The 15,217-nt window shown below is 35.1% G+C and overlaps 1 protein-coding gene across 1 annotated transcript; it reads left to right on the top strand.

The window, feature by feature from the left end:
• Nucleotides 1–11,838: 11,838 nt before the first annotated feature.
• Nucleotides 11,839–13,923, top strand: LOC121252899 (scarecrow-like protein 15). Its single transcript, XM_041152738.1, has one exon. The coding sequence runs from the start codon at nt 11,987–11,989 to the stop codon at nt 13,646–13,648; it is 1,662 nt and encodes a 553-aa protein (XP_041008672.1). The 5' UTR covers nt 11,839–11,986; the 3' UTR covers nt 13,649–13,923.
• Nucleotides 13,924–15,217: the final 1,294 nt, after the last annotated feature.

Genomic DNA, 15,217 nt, shown 5'->3' with positions numbered 1-15,217 from the left:
TAAACTATAATCTAATATGTCAAAAGTTAATTTATCTTCATAAAACTTTTATGAACAATTAGATTATTTGTGATAAAATATTTACATAGGTTAATTTCTAAATGGTCTGATTTTTATATCTAAAGCCTAGAGATGAAAAACCCAGGCCCAACCCATTTGAAGCCCAGTGAAAAGAGACAAAGCCTAGCCCCCTAATTGAATGATACCGTTTAACCTTAGGGTTTAAACCCTAGTTTTTTTCCTCCACCTTACTCGTGCCGCACCATCACAAAATCCCTCTCTCTCTCTCTCTCTCTCTCCCTCTCTGCTTTCATTTCTTCCCCCTCCTGCGTTGAAAGCCTTCCCCATTTCTGAAAACCTTGTCTCTTTCTTCCCCCCTTTCGCACCACCCACTATCTGCATCGTCGGCAGCAGAATCGGCGGCTTATTCGTCGCTCACTTCCACCCCTTCTCTAACTGATTCTTTGAGCGTAATGGCATCTTTGGGGGCCACATGGACACCGTCAACTTCTTCGGCCAGACGACAATGACGTTCCCTCACCTTCCACCAACAATAGCCACAATCGTCCTTTTCTTTGCGTTGACGTCATCTCCGCCAGTTTTGATGACCTCACAAGAACTGACGATAAGTCATGGTTCATCTTTCTCTCTTTCTCTCTCTCTCTCTCTCACTTTATCCCACTCTTCATTCTTTCCTCTCTTTGCAGTCAATATTTCACCAATAACCATTGTCATCCTCCAAAAGATCTCGGAAAAATGGTTATTGGGCCTTGAGCTTAATAAAGCTTGTTGGGCCTTTTCTGTCTAGCAAAAGGCATCATTCCTCATTAGGGTTGTAAGTGGGCCAGCAATGGTTTCATAGTTTTGCACAAATTTTCGATAGTAGTCGGTAAGTCCTAGGAACCCCCTTAAGGCCTCATCTTAGGTACTGCCCAGTTTTGCATAGCTACAATCTTTGGTGGATCTGCTTTCACCCCCTCATTGGAAATAATATGCCCTAAATATTCCACTTTACTGCACCCAAAAATACACTGGAAAGCCTTTACAAAAAATGGTGAGATTGTAAAGTCTCCAAAACAGTGTGTAAGTGTTGTAAATGATCTTGTAAAATCTTGTTATAAATTAAAATATCATCGAAGAAAACCAACATAAACCTTCTTAGATAAAGCCAAAACACCTCGTTCATCAACCTTTGAAAGGTTGATGGAGCATTGGTAAAGCCGAATGACATTACCAAAAACTCATAGTGACCCTCATTGGTCTTAAAAGCAGTCTTTAGGATGTCTTCTGGGTTCATTCGAATATGGTGATATCCAAAACGCAGATCCAGCTTAGAGAATATTTGTGCCCCATAGAGCTCATCAAGTAATTTATCAATATTGGGTATAAGGCACTTATCCTTCACTGTATCCTTGTTAAGGGCATAATAATCGACACACATATGCCATCCTCAATCAACTTTCCTTACTAATAAAACTGGAGAAGAGTATGGACTTTGGCTGCTTTTAATAATTCCACTTTTTAACATTTATGTTACCAACCTCTTGATTTCCTCCTCCTGATAATATAGGTACCTGTAAGGCCTTACATAGGTAGGTTTGGATCCGAGTTGCAACAATATCTTATGATCATGGCTCCTAGGTGGAGGTAGACCACTTGGCTCATTAAAAACTCCCTAAAAAATATTAATAATGCCTTGCACAATGGCTGGGACATGCTCTTGAGGATGTTTGTGAGCCCCTTCTAAAAACTAGAGCCAAACTCCTTTGGCAGAATTTTTCTTCAACCTCTGTACATATTCAACTTCCTCCATTATTCTGCTTGGTAACTAGATTCCTCTTAATGTAATAGCCTCATTTTCAACATTAAAAGACATAATCAAATCTGTAAAACTCCATACTATTGCTCCCAGCTTTCTTAACCAGTCCATACCCAACACTATGTCACAACCTCCTAGAATCAACAAATACAAATCAAAAGTAGTATGCAAACCTTGTAATAGGAATGAGACAACCCTACATAAATCAAGGCAAGGGAGGTTGGCTCCATTAGCCAATTGAACTGACAGTTGGCTTTCCTCTAGTGGCAGTCAAGTTTTCCTTACTACATTTGAATCAATGAAACTATGTGTATTCCCTGTGTCAATGGGAATTATCACATTGGTTTTATTGATGACCCCTGTGAGTCTTATAGTCTTGAGGCCAAGTGCCCTTGCCACAACATGCATTGAGATGCCTAAAAACTCTCATTTTTCCTCCTCTCCATCTTTCTCTCCTACTGGTTTGATTATGGCTAAAGACTCTTCAGTTTCTTCTTCTTCTTCTACTTCATCCTCTCCCATTCCTTCCATTAAAAAGAGTTTGAGTCAATTACATTTATAACCCAATTGGAACTTTTCATCACAATAATAACAAAGTCCATTTTCCCTTTTTTCTTGCATTTGAGCAAGTGATATCCTTTTGATGGGTAGTGCAGGTTTTCTGTTGGAATTAGGAAATCTGTTAAGGTTGTTTTGGTAATTTTGATTGGGTCTGGTGGGAGGAGATGGAAGTCTTAGGATAGGGGAAGGTACTTGTAATTTGGGAATCTGGATTGGGTTTGCCTAAGTGGAGTAATTTCAGGTGCTAAGGCCTTGGGTTCTCCTTATAACTTCATAATTTGGATAAACCAAAGGCAGCAAATAATGTGGGAGGTTTAAACATTGTTACTATAATTCTAAGATCATCTCTCAACCCACTTAAGAAGGTACTTATATGAAACTCCTTTGTTATCCCATTTATTTTATTAGATAGCTCTTCAAACTAAGTTTGGTATTTTTCTATTATGCTGGTTTGCCTTAACTTAGTGAATTGACCCACAGGATCCTCATATGCCAAGGGTCTAGACCTCACCCTTAGAGCTGTGACAAACTCATCCCAAGTATGAATTGGACTTGAGTTCATGAGCCAACAATACCATGAGAGGGCTTTACCCTCCATGTGAAAGAAGGCTATTTGAACCCTTTGGTCATCTGGGGTATTATAATATGAGAAAAATTGGTTTGCCTTTAGAACCCATTCAACTGGTTCAATCCCATCAAACATTGGAAATTCTAATCTAAGAGATATGGCTCGTATACCCCTATTCCTCTCAAATAAAGTATTATTAGTAACCATTGGATGCTGATTAGAAGATCCCTCACCTAAATTTTAGTTCCCTACCATCACCACTAGTTGCTCATAACTAGAGGCCAAGTTCAACTGTTGCAGCATAGCTTCTAATTTTCCTTTTTGTTTCTTCTGTTTTTCTTGCAAGTACATATTCTCCTCTTTCAATGATGCGATAGCTTCCGTGATTTGGGCCGATTTGGTTCCCTCCGTTATGTCGCAGAAACGTGGCTCTAAGACCACTGTTAGTGTAACCAAATTGTTGTAATTTAAGAATAAGTAGCTCTGACTATTCGTGGTGCCAGTACCCTCCACACTCACAATTCTGGAAAATAGGCTCTGATGCCTTTCATTGAAGAATAAAATTGAATTTAAATACATGACTCAAAAATAACCAACAAACACTACTAACAGACATTTAACCCAATATAGGACATGACTTAATGGACTTTACTCAATTAACTGCTTATTGGAAAATAGAAGTGGCCCAATGTGACCCTTAACGGAATGGACTATGGACTTGACTAAGTCATTACATAACCCAACCTCTGACTCATATAAGAATTACACACTTACCCCTAACAACTGTAATGACCAACAAATATATATTGCAACTACGGAACTCTAATGTCCTTCAGACCACTTCCTACAAACACGCCGCACCTAACACCTCATTTTTTTCTGAAATCTTCTGAGCAAATTTGCTTTGGGATTTATCTGTTTAGGATTTACATATCGTGTTTGGTTGGTTTCGTATATATGGGTATGAATCTGTTTGGGATTTATCTTTTTGTTTGCATTTGTGTTTGTTTCGTCCATGTGGGTATAAAGTTTTTGAAAAAATTTGTACAAATTTAAAAGGATTGTGTTTGCATCTGTGTGGGTTTGATTTCGGTCTCATGCATATGCATATCATGCACAATCAGAGAGGATAAAAAAAAAAAGAGCATACCCAGGAGATGCGGAGATGAGAGTGTGTTTAGATGTTGAAGTGAGTTGAGTTGAGATGATAAAATATTGTTAGAATATTATTTTTTAATATTATTATTATTTTAGAATTTAAAAAAGTTGAATTGTTTATTATACTTTGTATTGGAATTTAAAAAAGTTATAATGATAAGTTGAAGTGAGTTGAGATGAATTAATGAACCAAATAAAGCCTCAGAAGAAGAAGAATGAATTGGAAGCCCACCGAAATATTTGTGTGGAAAAGTGAGGAGTAGAAAATGAAAAGACGAAAAAAATGAAGGAAACAGTTTTTGGAATGTTAAAATGAAATAAGTACAAAAAATTCAGTCGATGGAGAGATAACCAAAATAGAGGAAAATGTAAATTCACCGTAAAAGCAGAGGTAAAATTGGAAAAGTAATGTGAGACAAAAATTTACTATTCCTCCTGGATAGACGTTTTTATATATAAGAATGTATATATAGAAAACATAAAGAGATTATATAAAGTAAATTTATAAACTGATGTGGTTTCATGAAATTTGTTAGATCTATTTTATAATCTGACATATCATATTAAGTCATATTAATTTGTAGATTTACTTTTGTGTAATCTCTTTGTGGCTAATGTATTTTCTATATATAAAAATAAGTGAGCTTCAGACAATGCAATTAAGGATGGTCTGCAATCAGAGTTAAGGTTAAATTTAAATAAAAAAAAATTATCTCATCTAATCATTACAACTTTATTAAATTCTCACATAAAATATAATAAATAATTTAAAATTTTTAAATCTTAAAATAATAATAATATTAAAAAATAATATTATAATAATATTTTATTCAATTTTTAATTTTTATCTCAACTTATTTCATTATTCAAACCTTTCATATATCACGCTACTTGCAAATTGGGTTTTAACTTTTGAGTTCTACTTTAGGTAGATTGATAAAAGGGTTTTTGCATGGTACTTTTATATGGGCTTTCCCATAGTTTTATGAATGGGATCTCAGGCTTGAGATATACGATCGAGCCCTTTTTGGACTTGAAGTTCTGATCTTTTGGGCTAAAACATGCAACAGTGTATTGGAGGTGCCTAATTGATTTGATGGAAGCCTAAATCACAGGGGTTCAGGACAAAAATCAAGGCTGCTTTAGGGATTTGCTTTTCCAGGTACCGAGTATTTAACTTGCAAAAGTTGCTTATCAGTAGCCATTTCAAAGAATCCATTCAGAAAGTTGGCTTGGGCAGTTTGTATTTGAAAGCCAACGAAGAAAAATGTTCTATTACCAAAAAACCTTTAAGAAAAAAGTTGTTCATTAAATTTTATCATCACGCAAGGTGATGTACTATGTTTTAATTAACTTTTTATTTAAGTAATTGGCTTTATAAATTATTTGAAATGCATTATTTTACTAAGATGTTTGGACACTTTGTATATCTCAATTTTTTTTAGTAGTAGTAAAATAATTTAAGTTAAGATATCTTATTAAGTTATGAGAAATGAGAGAAAATATTGAATAAACATATTATAAAATTAAAAAATTGTTTGAGCATAATTTCTGTTTTAAAGTTTGTAAAAATTGTTTTAATTTTTGTATCTTGTTTTAAAACTTATAAAAGTTGTATTGATTTTTAAGTTTGGATAATAATGAGATAATGATTATATTAAAATGTTTATATTTAAAATTAAAAAATATTTTATATTTAAATGATATTTAAAAATAAAGTTATGAAAAATTTTAAAAATTTTACATCTCAGTATCCAAACATCAACAACTCAAAATCCATCTGATCTAACATGATGAGTTTGAAATTCAGTGTCTCATTTCTGTACTCAACCGTGTGTAAGTAGTACTATTCATCAAAATCCACCTCCGGCCTCAAGACTTTGACCGGCCTGAAAAATTCCCAATCGAGTGGAAAATCCGTGTTCGTCATGTTAGTTCAGGTGGGCACGAAAGACACCACATAAATATGGAACTGGGTAGTGCTAGTGTGCGGCTCAATTTTGACCGTTGGTTGTATAATTTATTAATATAAATTTTATTTTTTTTTATTTTTTTTGTTATATTTATTTAACATATTTAATTATTTTTAAAAAATAAAAAGTACACCAATACACTAATAATCATTCACTTAATCAGTAAATAAAAAAAAATAAATGTATAAACGATTAAATTATCAAAATGAGGAAGTAAAATGAGATGGTAATATAGCATTATTCATGTGGAATTATTATGGACTACTATGTACTTAATTTAACTGGTGATGAGATCAGTAGTACTGAGAGATAGATCAAAGAGTGGGGACACGTACAAAGTGCCTGTGGATCAAGGAATCACATATATAAAAAAAGAAATAACTGGTGGTGGTAAATAAACTAATAATTGAATCATGGGGTACTGTTTTTTTTTTTTTTTTTTCTCCAAAGCAAAACCAACATATCCTAAAGATCCCCTTCATGTCAAGGAAGGATTTCACGGTACAATAAACAGACGATAGAAGATCCGCCACCAGTATATATACGTACCCATGAGATCATGATATTTCCACAGCTCCGCTGGCTTTTCCTTTTGAGAAGTGGTGGGGGGGAGAGACCCATTCATCTTTTTTTGAATGCATGATATAAAGTCGATCAGTACTAGAATCTCAACCCCTATTCATCATCTTTTGTATTCAACAAGCTACCTTCCTCCCTCTATCCCCGCGTGCATTCAGTGTTTTCAGAGCCTTGCTTGCTAAGTATTTGACGAATTTATAATTTATAAGTATAATTCTCAGAGAATACTTCATCATGTCATGTCCTTGTCTTTGTACGTTAAACACGAGTTTGATCAGTGATTAAGAAAACTGTGTTCCAAAATATATTGTTGTTTAATTTGAAGATTCTTATAATTAGCATGCATGAATCCTTTCATGAAATTCTTATTCCAGTGTTTGATTTTTTTTGTTTTTCATCGTATTATTATAATATATGTTCTAATTCGTTCTCTCCAAGTATGAACCATGCAGAAACTTCTAATTAGGAACCCTAGCTACCGACATGACGCTGATGATCTATACATATTCTTTTTCTTATGTTTACATTTGATTATGTAACATTTTTTTTGAAGATGCTTACTTAAATTCTGTTACACAATCACTACAAGAAAACTGTTTATTTGTGGCCGTAAGTTATTTCATGCGAAAATGCTTATTTTTGAAAAAATGAGTTTGTTTTCATCGCAAATAATCCGTAAAAAATACTCTTTTTTTCTTGTAGTGAATCAAGATTAGATGAAATGAGATGAAAATTGAATAAAATATTATTAGAATATTATTTTTTAATATTATTTTTGAGATTCAAAAAAATTGAATTGTTTATTGTACTTTGTGTGGGAGTTTGTGAAACTTGTAATGATTAAACGAGACGAGATGAGTTGAGATGGTTTCTCAATCCAAACAAGTAAATGATTCCGATTGCAATGGCCGGTTCTAATAATTAGTTATTAATCAATGCTATTCTTTTGCCTTTTGTTGAATCCTTGAATTTCATGCATGTGGTTAGCTAACTATATCCTATTTGCTTAAGTATGTGATATTACAAAACTCATTATATATATATATAACTTTTTTTGCTAGAGTTAAATATTTGATGGGTGTTTTTTCCCCTTCAATTTTATCATCTTAACAATCTGTTTCATCTTGATCAAATTGGATGGTCTAATTTTAATACTTTAAAGAAAGTATTAGACACATTATCATGTACAACAGTACCCGACATCATTTAATGCTGTTCGATCGTGTAGAATTTTCAAGCAATATTGATCCTATATAAGCATCCTCTCTGCATCGGATGATCCAATTCGGTCAAACAATAGAACAACGATTACAATTATCCATTCTAATTTAAGCTATAAGCTGCATGATAAGCTCTCTACTTTAATTTATTTCATCAAAATTCCTTAGCTAGCTTCAATATTAAATGATATTCATTCAGGGCTTCCAAACGTAGTCGCATTGGATACCTCATAAAGAACTAGTATAAAGAATGAATCATTTATAAACCATAGTATATAACTATATAAAAGAAGGTAAAAGAGAATAGAAAAAGGAAGATGGTGATGAAACACATCATTCAGCTTGCTTTGATTGAGACATGAGTGCTACTAGACTCGTCCATAAGAGAACCCAAAACATCTTTTTGCAGGTGCTCAAACTTTCCCAGCCCCTTGTTAAAGGCATCATCCTGAACATTAACACATCTCAGCCATGGACTGTACGCGGCCTGCTCTTTCACTATCACCACTGTAGATCAAACGTCAGGCAACGAGAAACAGGATAATACTTTATGAAATTGTGATTTTAGAAGACTGAAGAAAAAGAAGGAAAAAAGAAAAAAAAGAAAAGAAGATGAAGAAAGCAGTAACTCTTCTTCTTTTCTATATATCTAATAAAGAGTTCATTATTGGCTATGCGCGCTTTTGGTACCGTCGGAAATGGCAAAAAGGCTCTAAGCCTTTCCATTCCTTCGCACTACGTGCATGCAAGATTTATTTTTTTGTTGTAATCATTTTAGTAATATTCTTAGAGAGATAAAGTAATTACAATCATGTAGGGGTCAAGAGTATTTCTAACGGTTTCTCAAACTAGTTTTTAAAAATGCTACAAAATGATTTTTTTTTTTTATTTTTGAAAATAAACTACAATTAGTTACTCGAAAATGAACTACTTAAAAAGAGTGGCAATGAACTATTAGTAATGTTAGATATTACCGTTATGAGTTGTGTAAGTACCATGTATTCTTTTTGAAAAAGAGTGGGGTCCATTATATATTAAGAAATTAATTTTTTTATATAGATCTCATATTTACTTACTTATTCTAAAAGGAGTGTCCGATATTTGAGTACTCTATAACTGCACATATCATTTCTCATGAACTATATAGTGATCATGTATTGCATTGGTTGCATGGTAGGGTGCATGATAGCAACAAATATGGTGTTACATTGATGTAGCGGTGTGATTTTTGGTTGGAAACGGATTGTTGTAGTAGTTTTCCATTCTTAGGATGTAGGAGATTAGGAGCATGAGATCAGCTCTTGATTTTAAAAAAAGCACTAACATATATAGATAGATAAAATAAATTAGATAAATTATAATTTTGTTAATTTTTAAGATATGCAAGTTCAGACAGTAACAAACATATATGATGATCGATGATGATCATATCGATTTAAGCGGTGTGTGTATATAGCTTAAGCATGGTGGCCGCGAGACTCAAGCAATAAGGATTTGGTTTCAAAGCAATGCTTCAAAGCAACAAGCATTGCTTTGAAAAAGTACTTTTGGGTGTGATGTATGGATCAAAGAGAAGAGTAAAAGACACTAGATCAAGCGTTTTAACATAACCAACCTTGATATATATATATATATTATATTTCATGATGAGAAGTTGAATTTTTTCTTGAAATTTTTTAAACAAAATTATAAAACCAAATATATATCTGAATTGATATGGAATTATTGGAAGCACCAAGAAAAAAAAAAAGAGTAACTTGGAGCTGGCAGCTTTGAACGAAATTGTACACGTGGATTCTTATAGACACGCAAAGGTGGGGTTGGGGATTAGCAAAGAGTGCCGGAGCCAATGGTGGGATGTGGTTTCTTTGCTGTACGTAAAACAGAACGGACGGACAGATGGCTTTCATGTGAGTGAGAGTGATAACACTAATAATGCTCCATCACCGGATTGGAACATATTCTCTACCTTTTTTTTCCACAGTCTCCCGTCGCCGCCAAAGGGAGAAGGTTAAAAAATAAAAAATAAAAAAAAAGAAGAAGAAAAGAAGAAAAAAGCTATATCCTACGTGGGCGTGTTTTGTACGCGCTGACGCTAACTACCCTACTTTTGTGATCTTGTGGAGGAAAGGAATTGGTGTCGTTGCATGCAATCCATGCATGTATACCCGACAAAAGTAGCCACCAATGGGTCCTACAGAAGGTCGTCCTATTGGCCAATCAGGCCACACAACCTTCTCAATTTTGTAGGGCCTACGTGCTTTGAGGGGTCAGTTATCTCGTGCCAACAGGCCGATTTGTGCTTTCTTTCTTTCTTTTCTTTTCTTTTATTTTTTCTAGTGTGAACGTAAGTTGGAGGATTCTTTTGCAACACGTACATGGCTACTTTCTCTAAATCGTCAATTTCTCTAATTTCCGTGAAAATCTATCTATGTTTATTTCTCTGCTCAATCCGGTTCAAACTTACCAATATTGGATCAAAAGATGGAAATATTAATTATTCACCATCTTTTTAATCTTTATTTTTTCATCAGATGTCATGATATCATATGATTGAAAATTATTTATAATCATTTTTTATTTACGTGTTAATTAATATTTGATACCACGATGATAAATTGATAATAGTTTAAAAGATGATGCATAGTATGATTAAGGTTCTGTTTGGATTCAGAAAGTGTTTCATCTAATCATTACAATTTTTTTGAATTTCCACACAAAATATAATAAACAATTCAACTTTTTTAAATCTCAATTAAACTTTTTCAAATTTCAAAATAATAATAATATTAAAAAATAATTTTATAATAATAATTTTTTTTTTCAACTTTCATCATTCATCTAAAATCATTTCATTTCATCTTTGAATCCAAACCAGCCCTAAGTTAATTCTCATTTCATTACAGCTAGCTTGCTAATTGCATGCTATATTGGAATTCTTGACACTACGTACGTACCTTTGTTCCTGCTTTTTTTCAATTAAAGTTCGCGTGGCGAAAGTTATTAGTTGAGGAAGAGTAGTTACTAAACTGGCATGGCTTTTACCTAGCTACCATGTGAATTGTCAAGCTAGAGAGGCCGATACAACATTTGCCATTAATATTTCTTTGGTGAAGATGACCCTAGCTAGTTAATTAAAGTAAGTTTAAAGTAGTGTCCTCTCAAAGCATGCACTTCATTATGGCACTTTCTCTAATCTTTTTTTTTAAAGGGAATAAGTAAAGGTGGGGGGTGGTGGAGTTTTGTCTTTGGGTCTGTACAACTTTAGACACAAGTGGGAAGCGACAAAACAAACATAACTTTAACGCCACCAATTTGACTTGTTTGATCTCATAATATTATTTCGGTTAAGATCTATCAACACATTGATTTGAACCTATAAGCGGTTGTCATGTAATGCCAGCTGATCTTTAAATAATAGCCTTTCTTGGTTTAAAATAGTTTTTTTTTTTTTTTTTTTATAAACTAGGGTTCAACACTACATACAATATACATACATACATACATACATATATATATATATATATATATATATATATGAAAAGAGAGAAAGAAAGAAGGAAGACTACTGATCACTCTCACAAACGCATACACGACATGATATTTATAAGATTATTGTTAAAATCGACAAATAATTTGGATTGTTTAAGAGTAACTACCAAATTTTAAAAGGGTGCTGATCAACTGATCTGTATGGTTGTAATGCTTGCATAAAAGCAAGCCCAGTTGGGAGAGCAACTCTGTGATTGCATGGGCAGGTCGCAAGCTGAGCAAATAAAGGAGAGAATCACAAAAAGCAAAGAAAAAAGCATGATTAGTGACTTGAATTAGAAGCTTCAAAGAGATAAAAAAAAAAAGAAAGAAAGAAAGAAAGTAGTCCTCTGACGTGTGTCGAGCATGTCATGCATGTGTGAAATTCCCATGTATATACATGATCCCCCTCCCATACATACACACACGCAAAGATAAAAGGCAGCCATCATAACCTCTAAAAGTCCCTCTCCCATTTCTCACTTTGAAAAGGAAGCTCAGAGCGCAAGAAGTAGATACATTTACGTACCTACAGCTCTCTCTGAGCTCCGTTTCTCGCTTTTCGATATCCCTAGCGATGAGAGTTACCGTCAATCCTCCACAAACCAGCCAATCTCCAAACCCTAAACCGGTTCCTTACAACAACACTGTCCGAAATATCGGCTTCCACGGCTCTGTCAATACTCCCAACCAGCTTTCCTACGAACCCACCTCAGTTCTTGACATACGTCGGAGCCCTAGCCCCGTCATCGAAAGACCAGCCTCTACTACCGAAAGCTCTGCCCTTACAGACGTGTTGTCACGGCCAGAGGACCCGATAATTGATCAGTGGGAAGATCATGTTTTGCATACTACTCTGGATTGGGATTCCATCATTAAGGAGTTGGGTTTACACGACGATCCTGCCCCTGCTTTGAAGAGTACTGTTCTTCAGTTCAACCCAAGTGAGCCTTATGTTCCTCACCTCCCGGAGCTCCCACAATCTCACCCGTTTGATCCCATTCACTTTGTTCAATCTGATTTCAATCTCTCTGAAGTTTATTCCACTCACAATCTGGCCCACAGTCTGAATTCTGTTGATTTGGCACAAGATTTTCATCATTTCGGCCTCAACGGGTTTGAGATTGTAGAAGACCTACTTCGCGCTGCTGATTGCTTTGACACCAACCAGTTGCAGCTCGCCCAAGCGATATTGGAGCGGCTCAATCCACGACTTCGATCACCAGTCGGAAAACCGCTCCAAAGAGCCGCGTTTTACTTCAAAGAAGCTTTCCAGACTCTCCTAACCACTGCAGGTTCGAACCGGACGCCTCGCCTCTCGTCTTGGTCCGAAATCGTCCAGACCATCAGGACGTACAAGGCCTTCTCTAGTATCTCCCCCATCCCCCTGTTCTCTCACTTCACCACCAACCAAGCTCTCCTCGAAGCTCTTCATGGCTCAAACTTCATCCATGTCGTTGACTTCGACATTGGTTTTGGAGGTCAATACGCTTCCTTCATGAAGGAAATATCCGAGAGATCAGCCGAGCCTTGCAAAGCCAATAACTCGCCGGTTCTTCGAATCACCGCTGTCGTGCCTGAAGAATATGCTGTCGAAAGTAGACTGATCAAAGAAAACCTCACCCAATTCGCTCATGAACTCAAAATCAGACTCCAGGTCGAATTCGTGCTCCTTCGCACCTTTGAAATGCTATCTTTCAAAGCCATCAAATTCATGGAAGGCGAAAAAACCGCTCTTCTGTTATCTCCAACCATCTTTCGCCGTCTCGGGTCGACCAACAGCATCGCCGCTTTTCTCAGTGACCTACGCCGAGTCTCGCCGAGCGTCGTCATATTTTCAGACAACGAGGGGTGGATGGAAGGCCCTGGAGTGGCGTCATTCCGACGGAACTTTGTGAACAGCCTAGAGTTCTACTCCTTGATGTTTGAGTCTCTGGATGCAGCCGTCGGCAGCGGAGGCTGTGGCGGTGATTGGGTCAAGAAAGTCGAGACGGTGTTGTTGCGACCAAGAATCGTTGCGGCTGTAGAGGCAGTCGGTAGGCGGGTGCCGCCATGGAGGGAGGTCTTCTGTGGGGCGGGAATGAGGGCAGTGCAACTAAGCCAGTTTGCTGACTTTCAAGCCGAGTGTCTGTTGGGAAAGGTACAGGTCAGAGGCTTCCACGTGGCTAAACGACAGGCCGAGTTGGTGCTTTGCTGGCACGACAGGCCCATGGTTGCCACTTCAGCCTGGAGGTGTTAGGCAGCAAAGCTAGGTTTAGGGAGGGGGGGGGGGTAATTAGTAGAGGAATATGGATTAAACCGTAATTAGCCCCGACCATTATAGTGCATATGTTTGTATTGTTGTTTGTGTTAGTGTCCTGTTGGAGAGCAGCAGGCTGCTTATATAAGCAAAAGTGTCTGGCTCTCTGTCTTTGTATTTCCTTAAGAATAGAAGCCCAACCAAAGAAATGGGTATCCGTTCAGGAAATCATGGAGGTATCATATATTAGGCAACCTATATTTGGAATTATGTTACGTTCTGATCTTCTTCTCATTTTAACCTTTCTATGTTCTTTTCTTTTCTGATCTTCATTTTAGCCTTTTTATGTTCTTTCTCTGCATTTTTTTTTTTAATTTTTATACGTCGCTGAAATATTGCCAATATCTTTGACCCATTACTATAGTTGGTTGAGCACAAAATTAATCTTTTCATGCTGCTATATATATAATTGCTTGTTTGGGAGTTAGATGAGATAGTTTGAGTTGAGTATTTTTTTAAATTTTAGGAAATGAGAAAGATAAAGTTGAATAAAAAATATTATAAAGTTAAAATATTGTAAGAATATAATTTTATAATATAATTTTTATTTAAAAATTTAAAAAAGTTAGAATTATTTTTTTATTTAAAAGTTTGAAAAAGTTATAATGATTAGTTTGAAAAAGTAGTAGTGATTAGTTTAAAAATTTTGTATTTAAATTATGTTTGAGAATAAAATAAGATGAGATCATATAAAAATTGTCAGATTCAAAATAAGCCAAAATTACTTGTGTCAAAAGATGACTTTTGATTCCAGTTTACATTTTTATTATAAAGGGAATCTTGTGCCAAACTCTATATAGTAAATAATATATTAATGTTGCGTACCGATGTCTGCACTGCAGTCATTCAAAAAAATAAAAAATAAAAAATAAAATAAAAAGTGGGATATGATAAATTCAACACCAAGAAAAATATTTCTGGTATATTTATTATCAAGATACTCTCCTGTAAAGATATATATGTTTTAGTAGAATACTGTGTTTAGTCTTAACATGATCCTCCCTCCCCTAATCCACCAGCTTATTGCATCATGTCACTACTCCCAATCCAGTTCTGTATCATCATCCTGTTTATATTCATTGACTTATTAGCAATGAAACAAGCAATGATCTTGGTTTAATTCAAACGAAATGACATGTTTAAATTCAAATGAAACAATACAACTGTTGCTATTACATCTCTTCGTTCTAAGATTAGTGTTCAGAATTTACAATCTGTACACTATATAAATAGTGTTATATCTTGAGGACAGTCTTGCCAGACTCTCTTTTGCAGAGCTCAATTTCATGGTAGGAGGTAATATTTGTCTAAGAGACAGATTAACAATCGCCTCATTATTTTACCATTTTCAATTTCTATTTGCTATTCGTTTTCCAACAATCCTTAGAAAAATATTATGGCTTCTTCTTCTTCAAACTCTACTATCACTTCTTTGAATATTGTATCATAAGATCTTTCAAAGTTAGATTGATTTGATGGAAACAACTACATACGTTGGAAGGAGAAAGT

The sequence above is a fragment of the Juglans microcarpa x Juglans regia genome, chromosome 1D, assembly GCF_004785595.1.
Source record: "Juglans microcarpa x Juglans regia isolate MS1-56 chromosome 1D, Jm3101_v1.0, whole genome shotgun sequence".
NCBI classification, from domain to species: domain Eukaryota; kingdom Viridiplantae; phylum Streptophyta; class Magnoliopsida; order Fagales; family Juglandaceae; genus Juglans; species Juglans microcarpa x Juglans regia.
Note: the sequence above shows the minus strand (reverse complement) of the source record. Positions and strands in the feature narration are given on the sequence as shown.